Here is a 15,745-nt window from a genome sequence, read left to right on the forward strand (position 1 = left end):
AGCGCTGAGTGACCGCGCCAATCACGCTGAGTGACCGCGCCAATCACGCTGAGTGACCGCGCCAATCACGCTGAGTGACCGCGCCAATCGCGCTGAGTGACCGCGCCAATCACACTGAGATTAGCCAGCCAGGCTTGTACAGCTTTGGCAGTAATTAAGACACTGACCAGCCCCACTGAATATTCAACAATAAAGATTTCTTGTTATGAAAAGATACAACTTCACCTCATGATCAAACTGATACATTGTCCATGGTGTAAAATTCCAGAGTCCTTATAAAACATTCAAGCAACCGACTTCTCTTTGAATAACAGAAAGATTGTTCATGTTAGATCTCATCTTTTGTTTTCAGATCCCTCCATGGCCTCGCCCCTCCCTATCTCTGTAACTTCCTCCAGCCCCTCAAACCTCCGAGATCTCTGAGTTCCTCTAATTCCTGCCTCTTCAGCCTCCCTGATTCCCATCGCTCCGCCATTGGTGGCTGTGCCTTCGGCTGCCTGGGCCCAAAGCTCTGGAATTCCCGGCCTAAACCTCTCCGCCTCCTCCTTTTAAGACACTCCTTAAAACCGACCTCTTTGACCAAGCTTTTGGTCACCTGTCCTGATATCTCCGAATGTGGTCACTGGCATCCCCCCCACCACCACATCTGGAGGGGTCTCATCCCGTCTACCTGGACCCCGTGCTCCAGGAATAATCTGCATTCTAAATGGGCGAAATATCTTAAATCTCACTTCCCTTGATCACATGGGAGCTTGGACATTTAAGTGACACCCCTGCGTCTGTGTCTGTCTGCATCCGTGCCCGTCTGCCTGTGTCTGTCTGTGCCCGTCTGCGTGAATCTGAGTGGCTGTTTGACTGTACAATGTTAATGTCTGTATCTCTCTGTCAGGGAGGTGCTGACTGCTTTTTCCAGAAAGCCTTCAATATCCATCAGACAAAGGACCGTCCCTAAAGATCAAACTGAATCGAACACTTTTTAATAACAAAAACACCCTTTTATATAAACTTGACTTTCAAAGAACCTCCCTCTCCCCCCCCTCCTGCCCTCTCCCCCTTACCCCATCCCCGCACTCCGCCCCTGCCCGGATAGGACTGACCCCTCTACCCCCCCCCCCCCCCCCCCCCATCCTATCAGCCGGGTTTTATAACCATGGGAACAGTCTTCACGTCACAGGCTGTCTGACTGTTATCGACACACGAATCCTCCCAGTGTTCACGTTGTTCTCCAAACTCACAGGCTGAGGATATAAAAACACCAACAACCCCACAAAACCCTGCTGGGATCCCTGACAACCTCAGGTTAACACTGCAGTACGCAGAATCTCCTTTAGAAAACACTGGTTAGGCCTTAGGTGGAGTATTGTGTTCAATTCTGGGCATCACACTTTAGGAAGGATGTCAAAGCCTTGGAGAGGGTGCGGGTGCTGGGCGGGTGAGCGGGTGCTGGGCGGGTGAGCGGGTGCTGGGCGGGTGAGCGGGTGCGTGAAGCGGCCACTTGTTTTATTGGCAATGTTGATCTTTGGGATCTTGCTGATCAGTTGGGAACAGGTCAAGGTTCAGTGAAGATTACAATCTGTGTTCTTAGCCAATGATAAGGCTGATTTCTTTTTGGACTTGGTTCTGTCTCTGTCACAGTGAATCCATTGTGGAGGTTTCGATGGCAGTGTCTGAATCTGTCCCTTTAATGATTTCAGTGATTTATGGAGGATCTGGTGGCGCACTGCATTCCCGAGGTGAAGGTTAATAATCTAGGGAGACTTCACTCTGTCATCAGTCACTCTCAAGCTGCATTCCTTCATCCTCTAATATAAAAGCAAAATACTGCGGATGCTGGACATCTGTGGAAAGAGAAGCAGAGTTAACATTCCTTCATCCTCTGCCAGCTCTCACTGCCATCATGGTGTTTATGTCCTGACCTCATATTCTGCTCCTGTCTCAAGGTGGATGGGGCCGGGTGCAGGCCCTCTGGCTCTGCTGGGGGCCGGGTGCAGGCCCTCTGGCTCTGCTGGGGGCCGGGTGCAGGCCCTCTGGCTCTGCTGGGGGCCGGGTGCAGGCCCTCTGGCTCTGCTGGGGCCCGGGTGCAGGCCCTCTGGCTCTGCTGGGGCCCGGGTGCAGGCCCCCTGGCTCTGTCACCTCACTGGAAAGATATTAAACTGTATTTTCCAAGGACACGGAGACGGGAGATTTACGTTCGTCATTCTCCCTCCATCTTGCTGTGATTGATGGGCTCAGCTCAGATTAACCTGATCATTGATTGTTCCACAATTTACCGGACACTTAAGTTATAAACTTTGCCACCTTTCTGGCCTCTTGTCCATCCCCTGATTTTTCCGTTGTTCCACCATGGGCGGCCCTGCTCGCTAATCTCTGCAATTTCCTCCCTAACCCTCTCTGACTCTCTCTCTCTCCTTCTTGATGCGGCTGCTTAAAACCGACCTCTTTGACAAAGCTTTTGGTCACCAGTCCTAATAATTCCTTATGTGATTTGCATTTTTTTTTGTTTATCGTTCCTGTGAAGCACTTCGGGCTGTTCTAGTACATTAAAGGTGCTATATAAATGTAATTTATAAATGTACGTTGTTGTTTTTGTTGTAGTTCACAGAATTAACAAAGATGTTTTTACTTAACCTGAACTCCATTTGATAATCCCACTTAGTGGCTTAAACCCCTGCTCCCCCATGCCCCAGTAAACCCCAGCGCCCCAGTAAACCCCAGCGCCCCAGTAAACCTCCACTCCCCCATGCCCCAGTAAACCCCAGCGCCCCAGTAAACCTCCACTCCCCCAGCTCCCCAGTAAACCCCAGCTCCCCAGTAAACCTCCACTCCCCCATGCCCCAGTAAACCCCAGCGCCCCAGTAAACCTCCACTCCCCCAGCGCCCCAGTTATCCCCAGCGCCCCAGTAAACCCCAGCTCCCCAGTAAACCCCAGCACCCCAGTAAACCTCCACTCCCCCATGCCCCAGTAAACCCCAGCGCCCCAGTAAACCTCCACTCCCCCATGCCCCAGTAAACCCCAGCGCCTCAGTAAACCCCCACTCCTCAGTAAACCCCCACTCCCCCCGCGCCCCAGTAAACCCCCGCGCCCCAGTAAACCCCCGCGCCCCAGTAAACCCCCACTCCCCAGTAAACCCCAGCTCCCCCATGCCCCAGTAAACCCCCACTCCCCCGCGCCCCTGTAAACCCCCGCTCCTCAGTAAACCCCAGCTCCCCCATGCCCCAGTAAACCCCCACTCCCCCGTGTTCCAGTAAACCCCCGCTCCTCAGTAAACCCCAGCTCCCCCATGCCCCAGTAAACCCCCACTCCCCCGCGCCCCTGTAAACCCCCGCTCCTCAGTAAACCCCAGCTCCCCCATGCCCCAGTAAACCCCAGCGCCCCAGTAAACCCCAGCGCCCCAGTAAACCTCCACTCCCCCATGCCCCAGTAAACCCCAGCGCCCCAGTAAACCTCCACTCCCCCAGCTCCCCAGTAAACCCCAGCTCCCCAGTAAACCTCCACTCCCCCATGCCCCAGTAAACCCCAGCGCCCCAGTAAACCTCCACTCCCCCAGCGCCCCAGTTATCCCCAGCGCCCCAGTAAACCCCAGCTCCCCAGTAAACCCCAGCACCCCAGTAAACCTCCACTCCCCCATGCCCCAGTAAACCCCAGCGCCCCAGTAAACCTCCACTCCCCCATGCCCCAGTAAACCCCAGCGCCTCAGTAAACCCCCACTCCTCAGTAAACCCCCACTCCCCCCGCGCCCCAGTAAACCCCCGCGCCCCAGTAAACCCCCGCGCCCCAGTAAACCCCCACTCCCCAGTAAACCCCAGCTCCCCCATGCCCCAGTAAACCCCCACTCCCCCGCGCCCCTGTAAACCCCCGCTCCTCAGTAAACCCCAGCTCCCCCATGCCCCAGTAAACCCCCACTCCCCCGTGTTCCAGTAAACCCCCGCTCCTCAGTAAACCCCAGCTCCCCCATGCCCCAGTAAACCCCCACTCCCCCGCGCCCCTGTAAACCCCCGCTCCTCAGTAAACCCCAGCTCCCCCATGCCCCAGTAAACCCCCACTCCCCCGTGTTCCAGTAAACCCCTGCTCCTCAGTAAACCCCCAGCTCCGCCGCGCTCTAGTAAACCCCCAACTCCCCCAGCTCCCCAGTAAACCCCCAGCTCCCCCACACCCCAGTAAACCCCAGCTCCCCCGCGCCCCAGTAACCCCCAGCTCCCCAGTAAACCCCCAGCTCCCCCGTGCTCCAGTAAACCCCAGCTCCCCCATGCTCCAGTAAACCCCAGCTCCCCAGTAAACCCCCACTCCCTCCCCCTCCTTGGCTGATATTCTGGCTATAATTTAACTACTTTATGATGTATTACCCAATCAAATTCAAGCATGATACACACTTTGCATTGGTGAACCTGGGAATGTGACGGTGAAAGATTTTTATCACATCCAGTGACTATTAAACATCCTGTACACAGTGTGCAGTTCCTGTGACACTAAAAGGCTATGTAAACATTTCTAATGGGAATTCCAATGGTAAACTACCTGTAACGCCATTAGGAGGCGCTCTAATTGGAGGCCCAATGTTAAATGATTAATTCCATCATGTGAACCTGTCATTTCATTCACACAAATCAACACAAACATCTGAAAAAAATCAGTTTTAAAGCAAATTTCTATGGTTTTTAATTGTGGACTAATTATGAATTGTCTTTTTTACATAAAATTTAAGATTTCCATGTCGGGATTTGTGAGATCCTCCACATCTGAGACCAATCAGAATAATTTGTTTATGGTGAGAAATAAAGGAACAAAGAGATTTTGATGTACTCCAATTATTTTTGGAGTGTGTGGGTGATTTATTTAAGTGCTTGGCCCCTTTAAATTCTCTTGTGTGGCTGTGCATGCACAGTAACTTAAAGGAGCAGATTTGTGCGTGGCCTGCATGTGGATGTCTGGGTCTCTGCAGAGTTTAGCAGAAATATTGGTGTATACAAATCACAAAGTTAGATCACATCTGGAGTACTGAGATCAGCTCTGGAGATTAAAGGGGTCGATAGAGAGAAATTATTTCCTCTGGCGGGGTGGGGGAGGAGTCCAGAACAAGGGGGTAGAAACTTAAAATTCAAGCCAGTCTGTTCAGGGGTGATGTCAGGAAGCACATCTTCACACAAAGGGGAGTGGAAATCTGGAACTCTCTCCCACAAAAAGCTGTTGAGGCTGGGGTCGATTAAACATTTCAAAACTGTTGGATAGATTTTTTTGTTGGGCGAGGGGTTACGGAGACAAGCTAGGTAAATGGAGTTACAGAGAGATACAGATCAGCCATGATCTAATTGAATGGTAGAACAGGCTCGAGGGGCTGAATGGTCTCCTGTTCCTGGTTACCACAGGAAGGATATATTGGCCTTGGAGGGACTGCAGCACAGAATCACCAAAAGGCTAAAAGGGTTAAATGATGAGGCATGTTGTACAGACTGGGCTTGCATTCCCTTGGGTATAGGAGATAAAGGGGTAATCCAATCACGGTGTATATGATTAAAGAATTGGATTTGGGAAATGAATGATCTATATGGAGTGAATAAGGAATATATCCGGAGGCCAGAGTTGAGAATATTAACCCCGTGACAACCACAGGATATGTTAAAACAGGAGGGCTGGACACTGCTTAGTGGAACAGAATTTGCTGAGAGTCACAAACCCCCCGAGTGATGGTGAGTTTTATTCTCAATGATGTTGACGCCCACAAGACAGTTTGAAGCCAAGTTGAACGTTGGATAATTTACAGAAATACTTTGGTTTCAGATATTTCCATCAGTGGGGACACAGCTCGAGAAGGTGATGGCAGCAAGAAGCTGTCTCTGTGTCGAGAATTCCTGAAGCTGCTTGACAGCACAAGCTGCACATTAACCCTTTGTGTCTTGGTGCTAAAGCTTCCTTCTTTCTGCTTTGAACAGAGGCTTATTACAGGTACCCTGAACGGACAATGACCGATCGTTTTAACTGCCATTACTGCAAGGAGTCTCTGCATGGGAGGAAGTATATTCAGAAAGATGATCAACATTGCTGTGTCAAATGCTATGAAAAATTCATTGCCAACACCTGCGCCGAGTGCAAGAAACCAATTGGCTGCGATTCCAAGGTAGGGGCTCAATCAGGACGAGCATGACTGAACTGTTATCACTTTCTGGACAGAATCATAAATCCAGCAGCCACTCGGCCCATCGTGTCTGTACTAACGCGGTGGAAGATTAATCCAATTTATCCCACTCCCCCACTCTCTCCACAGCCCTGCTAATTTTCCTTTTCAAGTATTTTTCCAATTCCCTTTTGATAGTTATTATTGAATCTGCTTCCATTGTCCTTTCAGGCAGCACGTTCCAGATCACAACAACTCTCTGCTGAGTAACAACAACTTGAGTCACCTCGGATTCTTTACACAATCACCTTTATATCTGTGTCCCTCTGGTTACTGACCTTCCTGTCACTGGAAACAGTTTCTCATTATTTACTCGATCAAAACCCTGAAATCATGCAGGTTTTCAAAACTATTTCCTGGATCTTTCCCCATTCCTCAGAAAACTAATCCGTTTATTAAATAAAAATCTGGAATAAAATTCTCATCTTGTCTTCAAATCCCTTCATGGCCTCGTCCCTATCTATCTCTGTAATCTCCTCCAGCCCCTCGCCCCTCCCTATCTCTGTAATCTCCTCCAGTTCCTCGTCCCTCCCTATCTCTGTAATCTCCTCCAGTCCCTCGCCCCTCACTATCTCAGTAATCTCCTCCAGTCCCTCGCCCTTCACTATCTCTGTAATCTCCTCCAGCTCCTCGTTCCCATCTATCTCTGTAATCTCCTTCAGTTCCTCGTCCCTCCCTATCTCTGAAATCTCCTCCAGCCCCTCGCCCCTCCCTATCTCTGTAACCTCCTCCAGTCCCTCGTCCCTCCCTATCTCTGTAATCTCCTCCAGCCCCTCGCCCCTATCAATCTCTGTAATCTCCTCCAGTCCCTCGCCCCTCACTATCTCTGTAATCTCCTCCAGTCCCTCGCCCCTCACTATCTCTGCAATCTCCTCCAGCTCCTCGTCCCTATCTTTCTCTGTAATCTCCTGCAGCCCCTCATCCCTCCCTATCTCAGTAATCTCCTCCAGTCCCTCGTCCCTCCCTATCTCTGTAATCTCCTCCAGTCCCTCGCCCCTCCCTATCTCTGTAATCTCCTCCAGTCCCTCGCCCCTCACTATCTCTGTAATCTCCTCCAGTCCCTCGCCCCTATCTTTCTCTGTAATCTCCTCCAGTCCCTCGCCCCTCACTATCTCTGTAATCTCCTCCAGTCCCTCGCCCCTCACTATCTCTGTAATCTCCTCCAGTCCCTCGCCCCTCACTATCTCTGTAATCTCCTCCAGTCCCTCGCCCCTCACTATCTCTGTAATCTCCTCCAGTCCCTCGCCCCTCACTATCTCTGTAATCTCCTCCAGTCCCTCGCCCCTCACTATCTCTGCAATCTCCTCCAGCCCCTCGTCCCTCCCTATCTCAGTAATCTCCTCCAGTCCCTCGCCCTTCACTATCTCTGTAATCTCCTCCAGTCCCTCGTCCCTCCCTATCTCTGTAATCTCCTCCAGTCCCTCGTCCCTCCCTATCTCTGTAATCTCCTCCAGTCCCTCGTCCCTCCCTATCTCTGTAATCTTCTCCAGTCCCTCGTCCCTCCCTATCTCTGTAATCTCCTCCAGTCCCTCGTCCCTCCCTATCTCTGTAATCTCCTCCAGCCCCTCGTCCCTATCTATCTCTGTAATCTCCTCCAGTCCCTCGCCCCTCCCTATCTCTGTAATCTCCTCCAGCCCCTCGTCCCTCCCTATCTCTGTAATCCCCTCCAGCCCCTCGTCCCTCCCTATCTCTGTAATCTCCTCCAGCCCCTCGCCCCTCCCTATCTCTGTAATCCCCTCCAGCCCCTCGTCCCTCCCTATCTCTGTAATCTCCTCCAGCCCCTCGCCCCTCCCTATCTCTGTAATCCCCTCCAGCCCCTCGTCCCTCCCTATCTCTGTAATCTCCTCCAGCCCCTCGCCCCTCCCTATCTCTGTAATCTCCTCCAGCCCCTCGTCCCTATCTATCTCTGTAATCTCGTCCAGCCCCTCGCCCCTCCCTATCTCTGTAATCTCCTCCAGTCCCTCGCCCCTCCCTATCTCTGTAATCTCGTCCAGCCCCTCGCCCCTCCCTATCTCTGTAATCTCCTCCAGCCCCTCGTCCCTATCTATCTCTGTAATCTCCTCCAGTCCCTCGCCCCTCCCTATCTCTGTAATCTCCTCCAGCCCCTCGCCCCTCCCTATCTCTGTAATCTCGTCCAGCCCCTCGCCCCTCCCTATCTCTGTAATCTCCTCCAGTCCCTCGCCCCTCCCTATCTCTGTAATCTCCTCCAGCCCCTCGCCCCTCCCTATCTCTGTAATCTCCTCCAGCCCCTCGTCCCTATCTATCTCTGTAATCTCCTCCAGCCCCTCGTCCCTATCTATCTCTGTAATCTCCTCCAGTCCCTCGCCCCTCCCTATCTCTGTAATCTCCTCCAGCCCCTCGCCCCTCCCTATCTCTGTAATCTCGTCCAGCCCCTCGCCCCTCCCTATCTCTGTAATCTCCTCCAGTCCCTCGTCCCTCCCTATCTCTGTAATCTCCTCCAGCCCCTCGCCCCTCCCTATCTCTGTAATCTCCTCCAGCCCCTCGTCCCTATCTATCTCTGTAATCTCCTCCAGTCCCTCGCCCCTCCCTATCTCTGTAATCTCCTCCAGCCCCTCGCCCCTCCCTATCTCTGTAATCTCCTCCAGCCCCTCGTCCCTATCTATCTCTGTAATCTCCTCCAGTCCCTCGCCCCTCCCTATCTCTGTAATCTCCTCCAGCCCCTCGCCCCTCCCTATCTCTGTAATCTCCTCCAGCCCCTCGTCCCTCCCTATCTCTGTAATCTCCTCCAGCCCCTCGTCCCTATCTATCTCTGTAATCTCCTCCAGTCCCTCGCCCCTATCTATCTCTGTAATCTCCTCCAGCCCCTCGTCCCTATCTATCTCTGTAATCTCCTCCAGTCCCTCGCCCCTCCCTATCTCTGTAATCTCCTCCAGCCCCTCGCCCCTCCCTATCTCTGTAATCTCGTCCAGCCCCTCGCCCCTCCCTATCTCTGTAATCTCCTCCAGTCCCTCGTCCCTCCCTATCTCTGTAATCTCCTCCAGCCCCTCGCCCCTCCCTATCTCTGTAATCTCCTCCAGCCCCTCGTCCCTATCTATCTCTGTAATCTCCTCCAGTCCCTCGCCCCTCCCTATCTCTGTAATCTCCTCCAGCCCCTCGCCCCTCCCTATCTCTGTAATCTCCTCCAGCCCCTCGTCCCTATCTATCTCTGTAATCTCCTCCAGTCCCTCGCCCCTCCCTATCTCTGTAATCTCCTCCAGCCCCTCGCCCCTCCCTATCTCTGTAATCTCCTCCAGCCCCTCGTCCCTCCCTATCTCTGTAATCTCCTCCAGCCCCTCGTCCCTATCTATCTCTGTAATCTCCTCCAGTCCCTCGCCCCTCCCTATCTCTGTAATCTCCTCCAGCCCCTCGCCCCTCCCTATCTCTGTAATCTCCTCCAGCCCCTCGTCCCTATCTCTGTAATCTCCTCCAGCCCCTCGCCCTTCACTATCTCTGTAATCTCCTCCAGTCCCTCGTCCCTCCCTATCTCTGTAATCTCGTCCAGCCCCTCGTCCCTCCCTATCTCTGTAATCTCCTCCAGCCCCTCGTCCCTCCCTATCTCTGTAATCTCCTCCAGTCCCTCGTCCCTCCCTATCTCTGTAATCTCCTCCAGTCCCTCGTCCCTCCCTATCTCTGTAATCTCCTCCAGCCCCTCGTCCCTATCTATCTCTGTAATCTCCTCCAGTCCCTCGCCCCTCACTATCTCTGTAATCTCCTCCAGCCCCTCGCCCCTCCCTATCTCTGTAATCTCCTCCAGCCCCTCGCCCCTCCCTATCTCTGTAATCTCCTCCAGCCCCTCGCCCCTCCCTATCTCTGTAATCTCCTCCAGCCCCTCGCCCCTATCTATCTCTGCACTCCTCTACTTGTGGCCTCTTGACAATCCCCTGATTTCCATCACTGTCATTGGTGGTCTTGCCTTCAGCTGTCTGAGCCCTAAACTCTGGAATTCCCTCCCTAAACATGTCTTCCTCTCTCCTCCTTTTAAGATGTTCCTTGAAACCTATCTCTTCAACTGAGCTTTTGGTCGCCCTTCCTCAAGCCTGGTTTCGCACCCGGACCCCGACGAGACCTGACTCCGTGTTGGCTCCGGGTCGGGTCTATATTCCGAGTCCAGCATTCGGGCTTGGGTTGGGATGGAAGGTGCTGCCTCAGGAATTCACGGAATCAGGCTTACCCATGATTCCTCACAACTCCAGCTGCTGGAACAGATGAAGGAAATTCGTGTCGGGTCGGGCACGAAAAACAGTTAAAGTGCTCGGGTCCGGCTCGGCCGCGCTCGGGTCCGGCTCGGCCGCGCTCGGGTCCGGCTCGGCCGCGCTCGGGTCCGGCTCGGCCGCGCTCGGGTCCGGCTCGGGTCCGGCTCGGCTGCGCTCGGGTCCGGCTCGGCTGCGCTCGGGTCCGGCTCGGCTGCGGTCGGGTCCGGCTCGGGTCCGGCTCGGCTGCGGTCGGGTCCGGCTCGGGTCCGGCTCGGCTGCGGTCGGGTCCGGCTCGGGTCCGGCTCGGCTGCGGTCGGGTCCGGCTCGGGTCCGGCTCGGCTGCGGTCGGGTCCGGCTCGGGTCCGGCTCGGCTGCGGTCGGGTCCGGCTCGGGTCCGGCTCGGCTGCGGTCGGGTCCGGCTCGGCTGCGGTCGGGTCCGGCTCGGCTGCGCTCGGGTCCGGCTCGGCTGCGCTCGGGTCCGGCTCGGCTGCGCTCGGGTCCGGCTCGGCTGCGCTCGGGTCCGGCTCGGCTGCGCTCGGGTCCGGCTCGGCTGCGCTCGGGTCCGGCTCGGCTGTGGTTGGGTCCGGCTCGGCTGTGGTCGGGTCCGGCTCGGCTGTGGTTGGGTCCGGCTCGGGTCCGGCTCGGCTGTGGTCGGGTCCGGCTCGGCTGTGGTCGGGTCCGGCTCGGCTGTGGTCGGGTCCGGCTCGGCTGTGGTCGGGTCCGGCTCGGCTGCGCTCGGGTCCGGCTCGGCTGTGGTTGGGTCCGGCTCGGGTCCGGCTCGGCTGTGGTCGGGTCCGGCTCGGCTGTGCTCGGGTCCGGCTCGGGTCCGGCTCGGCTGTGGTCGGGTCCGGCTCGGCTGTGGTCGGGTCCGGCTCGGCTGTGGTCGGGTCCGGCTCGGCTGCGGTCGGGTCCGGCTCGGCTGCGCTCGGGTCCGGCTCGGGTCCGGCTCGGCTGCGCTCGGGTCCGGCTCGGCTGTGGTTGGGTCCGGCTCGGGTCCGGCTCGGCTGTGGTCGGGTCCGGCTCGGCTGTGGTTGGGTCCGGCTCGGGTCCGGCTCGGCTGTGGTCGGGTCCGGCTCGGCTGTGGTCGGGTCCGGCTCGGCTGTGGTCGGGTCCGGCTCGGCTGTGGTCGGGTCCGGCTCGGCTGCGCTCGGGTCCGGCTCGGCTGTGGTTGGGTCCGGCTCGGGTCCGGCTCGGCTGTGGTCGGGTCCGGCTCGGCTGTGGTCGGGTCCGGCTCGGCTGTGGTCGGGTCCGGCTCGGCTGTGGTCGGGTCCGGCTCGGCTGCGCTCGGGTCCGGCTCGGGTCCGGCTCGGCTGTGGTCGGGTCCGGCTCGGCTGTGGTTGGGTCCGGCTCGGGTCCGGCTCGGCTGTGCTCGGGTCCGGCTCGGCTGTGCTCGGGTCCGGCTCGGCTGTGGTCGGGTCCGGCTCGGGTCCGGCTCGGCTGTGGTCGGGTCGGGTCCGGGTTGAATTTTACTTTTATACCTCAGCTAGGCTTTAGTCTGTCCTAATATCTCCTTATGTGACTCGGTGTCAGATTATGGTTTGATTTCGCTCCTATGACGTGCCTTGGGACTATTAAAATGTTTAAAAACACTATATAAATACACGTTGTTAATATTGGGACAAGCCATCAGGAAATGACTACTTTTTAAAAACAAGACCAGCTGTGTGTTTGTTACGAGAGATTCATGTTACGGAGATCTGAGTATTTGACCTATCATAAGTCTCAATTTTGTCCTTATTTGTAAATTTCAGCAAATTGTAAGCAAGTCCATGACATAATATTTTGGAGTTACAATACCCAAACTGGTCAAATCTATTAAATAGGATTGGTTTGTTTATTCTTTGTGCTTATCATGATGTTGAATTCCTCTTCAGGAAAGAACATTACAGTGGGGCACTGATATAAAATTACTGATATAAATACTCCACAGTACAGATTTGAACTCTTATATTCAGCTCCCACTGTCCCAGGTCTGTTCATTAAAAATATTAAGTTTCAGAAAGTTTTCAAACTCCAATCTTCACAAACCCCACATTCTGCTACAGTGAATCTCCATCACCATCTGCTGGAAAAATCAGGAACTGCAAATAAATGAAAGCAAGTTAGCAAGTTTGTCAATGACACGAAGGTTGCTGGAGTTGTGGATAGTGTGAAAGGCTGTTGTAGATTGCAATGGGACATTGACAGGATGCAGAGCTGGACTGAGAAGTGGCAGATGGAGTTCAACCTGGAAAAGTGTGAAGTGATTCATTTTGGAAGGTCGAATTTGAATGCGGAATACAGGCTTAAAGACAGGATTCTTGGTAGTGTGGAGGAACAGAGGGATCTTGGGGTCCATGTCCATAGATCGCTCAAAGTTGCCACCCAAGTTGATAGGGTTGTTAAGAAGGCGTATGGTGTGTTGGCTTTCATTAACGGGGGATTGAGTTTAAGAGCCGCGAGGTTATGCTGCAGCTCTATAAAGCCCTGGTTAGACCACACTTGGAATATTGTGTTCAGTTCTGGGCGCCTCATTATAGGAAGGATGTGGAAGCTTTAGAGAGGGTGCAGAGGAGATTTACCAGGATGCTGCCTGGACTGGAGGGCATGTCTTACGAAGAAAGATTGAGGGAGCTAGGGCTTTTCTCATTGGAGCGAAGAAGGATGAGAGGTGACTTGATAGAGGGGTACAAGATGATGAGAGGCATAAATAGAGTGGATAGCCAGAGACTTTTTCCCACGATGGAAAGGGCTATCACCAGGGGGCATAATTTTCAGGTGATTGGAGGAAGGTTTAGGGGAGATGTCAGAGGTAGGTTCTTTACACAGAGAGTGGTGGGTGCGTGGAATGCACTGCCAGCGGTGGTAGTAGAAGCAGATACATTAGGGACATTTAAGCAACTCTTGGATAGGTACATGGATGATGGTCGAATGAAGGGTAGGTAGGTAGTTTGATCTTAGAGTAGGTTAAAGGTTTGGCACAACATTGTGGGCCGAAGGGCCTGTACTGTGCTGTACTGTTCTATGTTCTATGTTGTAAAACAATTAAATGATTGATTATACTGTAAAAATACTTAGTTCTTTGGGTTTAAAAAAAAATCAATCTCTGGATGTGAGCAAGGCTGGCATTTGTTGCCCTTTCCTCATTTCTCTGAGAAGGTGCTGGTCAGCTGCCTTCCTGAACCACCAGTTTGATAAAACTTTGTGGGGCAACTTCAGAGGACAGAGTTAACAGCTGTGAGATTCACCTCCGGGGTTAGTGGTTAAGACAGAAACTATGTCAACATTCACAATCAGTTTGGGCAGGTGGATGAAGTGATATAGCAATAGAGTGAATAAATGTGATTGGAACTATCCATTAAGGAAGGCAAATGCTGACACAGACTAGTTGGGCCGAATGGCCTGTTTCCGTATCTCTAAGAGTTGACGACATTGATGTGGGACTGGAGTCACCTATGGGCCCAGACTGGGTAAGGACGGCAGGTTTCCTTCCCTAAAGGACATTCGTGAACCAACTGCCTGTTCCAGTATTTGAGGTGCATATTAAAGATCCCATAGCACTGTTTGAAAGGGTGCTGCAAGTTCTCTGGCTCTTCTGACCTATACTCCCCCTCAAACATTTGACCCATTACAACTACTGGTTGCATGCATTAACAGCAGCAAATCATTTCCTGGGAGACGTGACAAGGCATTGTACAGATCACAAGACAGCATTTCGAAGATATGGTTCACATTTCCACTTAACCTATTTTCCTGCAGTAAAAGCTAGTTCATTTAGTTTTATTTTTAGTTCACTTAGATTATTTTAGAATCTCAACACGAGGACAGGAGTAGACCATTCAGCTCCTTGAGCCTTTTCAACTAGATCATGGCTGATCTGTCTCTTAACTCCATTTCCTCGCCTTGATTCAGTAAACCGAACCCAACAAAAATCCATTAATCTCACTTTTGAAATTTATAATTGAGCCCCCAGCATCCATAGCTTTTTGAGGGAGTGTTCCAGATTTTCACCACCCTTTGCGTGAAGAAGTGCCCCCTGATGTGACCCTGAACGGTGTGGCTCTCATTTGAAGGTTCTGCCCCCTTCTTCTGGGCTCCCTCCTCCTGAGGAAATAGCGTCTTTCCATCAATTCATTAATCATCTTAAGCACCTCAATTAAGTCACCCCTCAATCTTCTATACTCAAGGAAATACAAGCCTAGTCTGTGCAACCTGTCCTTGTAATTTAACCCTTTTAACCCTGCCATCATTCTGGTGAATCTGCACTGCACCCCCTCCAAGGCCAGAATATCCTTCCTGAGTGTGATGGCCAGAACAGAATGCAGCACTCCCAATGGGGTCTAGTCAGAGTTCTGCACAACTATAACGTAACTTCCGCCCCTTTGTATTCCAGACCCCTTGAACAGAATGCAGCACTCCAGCAAAAGCAAAATACTGCAGATGCTGGAAATCTGAAAGGAAAACAGAAAGTGCTGGAAATACTCAGCAAGTCTGGCAGCATCTGTGGAGAGAGAAGCAGAGTTAACGTTTCAGGTCAGTGACCTGAACTGTTCTGATGAAGGGTCACCTACCCGAAACGTTAACTCTGCTTCTCTCTCCACAGTTGCTGCCAGACCTGCTGTGTATTTCCAGCACTCTGTTTTATTGCAGTTACTCCAGATGGGATAAATGATTACTGTCAACAGTGCATAAGTCTTTGAAATTATATTCTGTACATGTCTACTAGCTTTTTGTTTAAATTATTTTATTTTATCCACTAACTTTTATCACTTTCTGTACTTGGTCCCCAAATCTCTCTCCTTCTCCACAGTTCTGAGCTTCCCAGGATATAGAAAATACTCAGGTCTGTCTTGCTTGGGAACCAAAGTGGATGACCTCACACTTCCCCATCTTGAACTCCATCATTTTTCTTTCATGGGATGTGGGCGTCGCAGGCCAGCATTTATTGCGCATCCCTAATTGCCCTTGAGAAGGTGGTGGTGAGCTGCCTTCTTGAACCGCTGCAGTCCATGTGAGGTAGGTACACCCACAGTGCTGTTAGGAAGGGAGTTCAAGGACTTTGACCCAGCAACAGTGAAGGAACAGCGATATAGTTCCAAGTCAGGATGGTGTGTGACTTGGAGGAGAACTTGCAGGTGGTGGTGTTCCCATGCAACTGCTGCCCTTGTCCTTTTAGGTGGTAGAGGTCACGGGTTTGGAAGGTGCTGTTGAAGCAGCCTTGGTGAGTTGCTGCAGTGTATCTTGTAGATGGTACACACTGCTGCCACTTTGTGTCGGTGGTGGAGGGAGTGAATATTGAAGCTGGTGGATGGGGTCCCTATCAAACTGGGCCTCTTTGATCAGCTCAGATTTGTCTAAATGCTCAGTCACTTTGCCCCTAATAGATTCTAATCATTTCCCCAC

At 52.8% G+C, this 15,745-nt stretch overlaps 1 protein-coding gene across 1 annotated transcript in view; it reads left to right on the forward strand.

Moving 5' to 3' along the window:
* The window catches only part of LOC137377467 (four and a half LIM domains protein 1-like), a 28,183-nt gene that overhangs the window by 4,407 nt on the left and 8,031 nt on the right, over window positions 1–15,745 (forward strand). Inside the window, exon 2 of the mRNA XM_068047077.1 lies at window positions 5,929–6,113. Within this exon, the coding sequence (XP_067903178.1) occupies window positions 5,929–6,113 (185 nt within the window). The remainder of the gene's footprint in view (window positions 1–5,928; window positions 6,114–15,745) is intronic.

The sequence above is a fragment of the Heterodontus francisci genome, chromosome 15, assembly GCF_036365525.1.
Source record: "Heterodontus francisci isolate sHetFra1 chromosome 15, sHetFra1.hap1, whole genome shotgun sequence".
NCBI lineage: Eukaryota > Metazoa > Chordata > Chondrichthyes > Heterodontiformes > Heterodontidae > Heterodontus > Heterodontus francisci.